At 52.7% G+C, this 6911-nt stretch overlaps 1 protein-coding gene across 1 annotated transcript; it reads right to left on the reverse strand.

Annotated features, from left to right (window-relative positions):
- Positions 1–1231: 1231 nt before the first annotated feature.
- Positions 1232–5547, reverse strand: ART1 (ADP-ribosyltransferase 1). The gene is made up of 4 exons (XM_063127897.1): positions 5422–5547; positions 3094–3835; positions 1533–1571; positions 1232–1439 (listed from the first exon to the last, which is right to left on the reverse strand). Exons 1-4 carry the CDS (start codon positions 5491–5493, stop codon positions 1339–1341), a joined length of 954 nt encoding a protein of 317 aa, XP_062983967.1. The 5' UTR covers positions 5494–5547; the 3' UTR covers positions 1232–1338.
- Positions 5548–6911: the final 1364 nt, after the last annotated feature.

Raw genomic sequence — 6911 nt, forward strand, 5'->3', positions numbered from 1 at the left:
ACCCTCTAAGCACATGTCAAGACATCTTATACCCTACACCCGGCCGAAGAGGTCCCTCCCCGTCTCGTGATTGGTTAGAGACTTGAGGGGTTACAGCCTATCCCGGCACGCAGCTTTGTCCCGCCTTTGATTACTTGCTTTTTCATTTCATTTAATATTCCACCCACCCCTATTTACTTATGTCCAAATATGGGTTTGATTGGTCTGGGCCTACCCACTTTATTGCTCTTGATCATCCCTCCACCCATCAGGTAACCACAAAATCACAAGTTAAGAAACAACAGATGTATCTTTCAATTTTGTCACCTCTTCTGACCACTAGTCTAACCACAAGTTCCGTATTATTCTCTTTTACTTCAACTGAATAGTCTAACGGCTAAAACACCTGTCTGAGCAGTTTCCTGTCCCTTAACCATCTTTCAGTAAAGATAACAGTACTTTAGGCTGGCTGCTATTCAGCCAAATATTTTTAATTATATTATATTTCTTTATAACATATAGCATTAGCATCCTTATAACACATAGCATTGGCAGCATTATTGGTTATATAGTTTAGCATTAATGAAAAAGTAACATATCTCTTTATTTCTCACAGACCCCAAAATGATAGTGTAGACTACAGCCAGAAGAGATGGAGGCGGCGGCTGGGGAATCCGGGCGCATCCTTGCTGCCGCAGCTGCCTCCCCACCGGCCTCCTGCTGCCGGGGTAAGAGCGAGGCCGGTGGGGAGGCAGCGGCGGCAGCGGCGGCAGCAAGGACGCGCCTGGATTCCCCAGCCGCCTCCTCCTCCGTCTCTTCTGGTTGTAGTCTACACTATCGTTTTGGGGTCGTACTTGGGGCGCATGCATGCGCCTTCAGTACGACGTCTAGACAGGGCCCAAGGCAGAATGGGACAGATGCAGTGATGCGCACAGGGGGCCACAAGGATTAAGGTCCGAAAGCCAGAGGTTCCCGAACAGCGGGGTGGGTCCATGAGCTCCTATAACGCTCCGTCCCCCCAAATATCCAGGGCAGGAGGAGGGTGGAGCCTTCCTCCGCCCACCAGCCAGGATGTAGGTGGGCGGAATGCCCCGTTTTCTAAAAGTAGTTTTCAGCTGGACTCACATCCACTTAACTGTTGCATCAGTACATTACTTTTGCAACGGCAAATGGCTAATCACAACAGGCAGCCACGTTCCATCCAGCTACGCACTCCAGGCTAGGAAATGTCTTGCTGGGCACTGAGTGTATCTAAAGCAAATTCTGCCATTTCATCTTAACCCCACAGTATTCTCTGATTTTTCTTTTCTAGTAGCAGGTTCTGAAATGTATTCAGAGATGGTGTTTTAGAAGCTGAAGTCAGAGGAGTCCTGGAGATCCGAGAGGACCAGCAATGAGGAGGAAGCCCCAGAGCAGGAAAGGAGTCTGCACGTTAGCAGATAAATGGTTCAGACCGGCACCTGTCAAAATAAACGGAGGGTTGTTTTGTTTGTTTTTAAAAGTTAGCATTGTGGAAATTGGGGAAAAACCAAAAAGACCAGCCACTCTCTCACCTGACCTGAAGTTGCATCTTTGCGTCTTGCACTTTTTCTCTGCAATTGGCAAAAGAAGAATAGTTACAAGCGAGCCGTTTGTGATTCCTCTGTGAAGAAGACCAGTTCTGAGAGACTTGGGCACAGCAGGCGGGGCGTGATTGATGGCAGACACAACCCAGGCAATTGCTGGGGGTGGAAACTACTTTGAGGGTTGCCAGTAGGGTGACCAACTGTCAGGATTTCCCCAGATTTGTCCTGGTTTTTGTTCTTTCCATGGTGTCAGGGGGGATTTTCTTTAATTTTCAATAATGTCCTGGAATGACACACCTTCCTCTTTAAGGCTGCCATTAGCATGGCAGGAGGGAATGACATGCTTTCTTGAGGCACGTCATTCCCCCACCCCGAGCTCCAATTGAGGTCTTAAAGGGGAAAGTGGGTCATTCGTGGACATTATAGAAAAGGCCCCAATTGGAGTGGATGGTGGTGGTGCAGAATGAAATCCTTTCCCCTCCTCCACTCCAATCGGGTTCTTTAAGGTGGCGGGGGAATAATGTACTTTCTGCAGGACTCAGAAAGCTGCTTCCCCACACACACACTAGGTGTCCTCTTTTTTGGTTTCCCAAATATGGTCACCCTAGTTGCCAGTGAACCCACCCGCAGTGCTGCCCAAGAGGTGTGGCCCGGATTCCTTGCCGTGATTGAGCACAATGACGGCGCTGGGCGCAGCGCAGCACTCAGGCGCGTTGGCTGTCAGCCGGGCCAGCCCAGCCCGAGGATTCAGCTGGGCCTGGGCGGGCGAGGTGGCGCCCCATGCCCGCCCAGCCGAGGCAAAGCCAGGGACACTGGAATGGGTGGGGCTCCACGTTCGGACTGCCGCCTGGAAGCCGCCCTCCCAGAGCTGCTCTAGCCATCCGGAAGCCACCCTCCCAGAGCCGGGAGGCCGCCGCCAGACGGAGAAAAAGCACGTGGCAAGCTCGACCCTGGCCCAAGCCAGCCTCTGCCTTACTCCCGAGGAAAGGGCACTGGGTCGCCTCGCCTCTCTCCTCAAACAGGCCGCGATGTCCAGGCAGGCGGGCAAGCGGGACTCCCTCTCCCTTCCCCCAGGACAGCTAGGGACTTGTGGACTCCTCGCAAGGCAAACTCTCCTGCTTCCTGATCCTGCGCGTGTGGATCAACGAGACTTGCATCTGAGAAAGCCTTGCACCGGGAGGCACCGGTGCGGCCCAATCTGCCTATGCCTCCTTACTTGGAAGCCTTATTCCCCCGAGTAAACGTGCGAAGGGGATCGGGACGCCAGGCTGCATAGCGGGTAGTGTTTGCACGGAAGTAAGTCCCGGTGAATTACAGACAGCTGGGTCCCAAATCGAAGTGAGCCCGTCCCAGCTCTCCACTCGGCGCACACGTTCGGACTTCTGCGCAATTTGGTGGGGGGTGCAAGTATTCGCTTTGCCAAGACATCACTGCTCTTGCACTTTTGCGTGTGGCGCTCACCATCACCTGAATTGTGTAGGAGGATTTATAGGGGCTCTTTTTACGCTACTATTCTCCAGCAATGGGAATCCATTTTCCTTGCTGTTACCTTTGACAAACACACAGTTGTAGACGCTGGAATCTTCGAGCGAGAGAAGCTGGATGAAGGTCGTCTCTTGGGTCTTTGTGAAATTTGCCACCTTGAACTTCTCAAAGGGGGGGATGAGAACCTCCTCCTCCCCTGGGAAGAAGGAGAAGTTCTTGATGTTGACCCCGTGGCAGGTCTCAATGGTGAAGAAGGTGTCGGTGCCGAACTGCAGGGCACTCTCGTTTCTCAGCGACGAGGAAGTGAAGTGTCCGAAACGGACAGTCTTGAGGCGTTCCGAGGTGAAGCGGACATTCCTAACCCCACGGTACACCTTGTGGCACCTGGACTGGGCGGTGGTCCCCAGGGCGTGAAGGCCTCTGGTCAGGAGGAAGTGGAAAGCCTTGAAGTGGAAACGGTTGAGGTAATAGTCTCTGGTGCGCCCGGCTTCCCTCACGGCTGCGTTGAATTCCTTGTGCAAGCCCCCTTGGATGGTGTAGGCCATGATAGCAATGGCGTACTCCGGCTTCAGGCCTGAGGGCAATGGGAGAGAGGCCTTCCTCTCGTCCCACTTCAAGGCCGCCTCACCCCAGGCCTCAGCATAGACTCTGTTCCTGGCAAATTCGGTGCGGTTCAGCTCTGCTAGCTCAGCCTCCATCATTTCTGCACAGCCCTTGTACTGGTCATCAAAAGAGGTCAAGGCCATGTCAAGGGAGGACTCTTTGATGAGGATGAGGTCTCTTTTTCGGAGAGGCAAGCAGAAGACCTGAAACAGAAAGGAGCCCCTAGGGAAATGGTCAGGACAGAGTGAGGGGGACGGGGCAGAGACCTTGCTTTCTTCACACAACGCAGAGTTGCATTATGGAATTCACTACCATGAGAGGTGGTGATGACCACCAGTTTGGATGGCTTTCAAAGGGGGTTGGATCAATTCCTGGAGGAGGAGAAGACGACCCATGGCTAGTAGCCCTGATGGTTGTGTGCTGCCTCCAGTATTTGAGGCAGTAAGCCTGGGTGCACCAGTTGCTGGGGAACATGGGCGGGAGGGTGCTGTTGCACCATGGCCTGCTTGTGGGTCCCTGGTCAACAGCTAGTTGGTCACTGTGTGAACGGAGTGCTGGACTGGATGGACCCTCGGACTAGATTCTTTTTCTCCCACCTTTCACCAGGAGACAGAAAAGTCCCTCAGGGCTCTTTGTAGGTTCTTATGATCTGGAATTAGGAGTGAGTAGTGAAGTGGCCAAGTTTGTCAATGACACCAAATTATTTAAGGTGGCTAAAACAAAAATGGATTGTGAGGAGCTCCGATAGGATCTCGCCAGACTAGGAGGGTGGGCGTCCAAACGGCAAATGCGGTTCAATGTAAGCAAGTGTAAGGTGATACATGTTGGGCAAAAAGGCTGTTCATATCACAGAACAAAAAGTCAAAATACAATTTTAACCTGTTTTCTAAGCACCTTTAAGAGTGTTTTTTTTTATTTAAAAAAAAACATTAATGGCCTGCACTAGACTTTCTCATCAACACCTTTATTTTATTCATTTATCTGGAAGATTCTTTTTCTCCCACCTTTCACCAGGAGACGGAAAAGTTGTCCCCAACACGGTCTGCCCCACCCTACTCATAGACAGGATATTCAGGGCTGCGCTGCCTCCGTCCAGGGAGGTTCCATTTTGCTCCAGTGGCTAATAGCCATTGAGATCCCTACGCTCCATGGGGGCTGGCTGCACCGGGTCGAATGAGGGCAGGGCCTCTGCGCAAGCACCCCTGGGTGCTTTGCTCTACCAATCAACCTCTGAAACGTTACTCCCTTCCGTGGCTTTTCAGCCCCTGGATCTGGCCCTCCTGCCTCCCCACCCCGGCACCTGTTGGCTCTGTCCCCATCTCCTGTGTGTAGCAGAGATGGCTTTAAGCAAAGGCTGGACATCGCAATGGAAGGAATGTCGGCCAACAGCTAGTAATCATGACGCCGACATGGAGCGTTCATGTGCTGAGGCGACATGATGCTGAATGCAACTCCTTGGGGGGCAGCCCTATGGCGCCGGCCTGACAGCCCTGCTTGCTTGGCTCCCCATTGGGGCACCTCGCTGGCAGCAGAAGAAGCAGAAGCCTGGACTAGATCGATCTTTGGTCTGACGCAAGCAGGGACACTCTCGGGGTGGTCTTTTAAAATTATTTTTATGATGTCCCCTTCAATCACATATTTATTTATTTATTTATTATTACATTTCTATACCGCCCAATAGCCAGAGCTCTCTGAGCGGTTCACATAAAAGGATCAGGAAGCCTGGGGTGACCTTAATCCCAGCCCCAAAGTTCCTCACTGCCTTTCTTTGCTTGCATCTCGTTCATACCTGAAGGCCTCCAAAGAACGTCCCCATCAGATGCAGCACCAGGACCGCTCGGAAGGCCGGCCGCCTCTTCATGGCCCACTCCTTGCAAAACCAAACAAAGCTCTTGTTTATGTCCAGCCCAGGTGGTGGTGGGGGCAGGCGGCAGTGGCGTTACGGATCTAAGGGGCTTCAGCTCAAGTTAAGATCCTGATGAGCATCAACAAAACAAAAGCAGAACATATTTTTTGCTCTTCCTTAAAACCAAGCTATGGGACTAAGCATGAATTTTGTCCGTCCTGACTGTTGACTAAAGGTATTACAATCTGTATTTTCACCAAGATAGGGAGGGAGAGAGGTGGTCTGAGAGGTGTGAATGGGGTGCACCTGCTGCCAGTGTGAGCAGCCCTGGCTCTGGCCTCCCAATCCCCCCACGGGGAAGAGCTACAGAGGTTCTGCGTCCTGCTCCCACGATGCCGCTGACCCTGGAAGGCAGCCTTGCACATGCATGCGTGCGAGTGCATGTGAATTCCTGCACGTGAAGTCCACGCTGCCTTGACCAGCAATGCGCTCTCACTGCCTTCTGAAATAAAAGGACTATTGGTAGAATGTCTTATCTCTAATAACACACATGTGCAGGGACGGTACGCAACAAAACCATTTGCAAGCTGTGCGGTAAAACTACTATCCAGAACGCCTGTGACTTTTGCTTTCATCCACACCAACTTACAGTTTCAGTGAGTTCAGGGCAGGCAGGAATGCACTTCAGCCGCAAGGATTTGGAAACCAAAGTGTTGCAGGACCAGGGCTCAAGGCAGCTGTAACTGTTACCTCTCTCTGTCTCACCATCGGAAACCGGACAACCAGGCTGATTTGTGGTTTCCTGGTCCAGTTCACTTTCTCCAGCTGCCCCTCCTGCCCCAATGGCGCCTCTCAGCTGTGGGACCCTGTTGTTGACATGACAGGTGACGAGCGGGGTGGGGTGGGGGCCTTGCTTTTTATAGCACCTGCTGGAAACCCCCAGCCTGCTCACGCCTGGGCTATTTCTGACCAAGGCTCGGCACAAGAGCCCTTCCAGGATACTGTTTGCCAACAGATTGTGTGTCGAACCGCGGCGGGATGGGCAGACGACAGCCAGGGATCCCTCCCGAGCCCAGGAAGCAGGTCCTTGCTGGGGCTGAAGCCCTGCACGGACCATTCTGCTAATTCCACACGAGCTGTCAGCTTAGCGGCAAACAGGAAAGCTGTTGCGATGACGTGACGGGATGCCACAAGATAGGACCCCAGGGGAGCCAGGCCCAACCTGGTGCCCTCCTAGCCATCAGCCCTAGCCACTGGCCGTCCCGGCTGCAGCTGATGGCAGCTGTAGGCCAAACCTTTCTGGAGGGCATCAGGCTGGCCAAGGGCCGTACCACCACAGTGGCTCTCAAGCACTCCTGGACCTCAAAGTTGCCAGGCTCCAAACAAGAGTTTCAAAGGGAGAATCCAGAGCAAAGCCACTGGCGGATCGAGTA

Source organism: Elgaria multicarinata, chromosome 5 (genome assembly GCF_023053635.1).
Source record: "Elgaria multicarinata webbii isolate HBS135686 ecotype San Diego chromosome 5, rElgMul1.1.pri, whole genome shotgun sequence".
Lineage (NCBI taxonomy): Eukaryota > Metazoa > Chordata > Lepidosauria > Squamata > Anguidae > Elgaria > Elgaria multicarinata.

Bases quoted from the DNA above. Each gene is read 5' to 3' on its own strand.
- ART1 (XM_063127897.1), bottom strand. From the start codon at position 5,493: ATGAAGAGGCGGCCGGCCTTCCGAGCGGTCCTGGTGCTGCATCTGATG. The intron at 3,836-5,421 runs GTATGAACGAGA...TTTCTGTTTCAG, and splicing joins CGTTCTTTGGAGGCCTTCAG to GTCTTCTGCTTGCCTCTCCG. The intron at 1,572-3,093 runs GTAACAGCAAGG...TGCCAATTGCAG, and splicing joins CAACTGTGTGTTTGTCAAAG to AGAAAAAGTGCAAGACGCAA.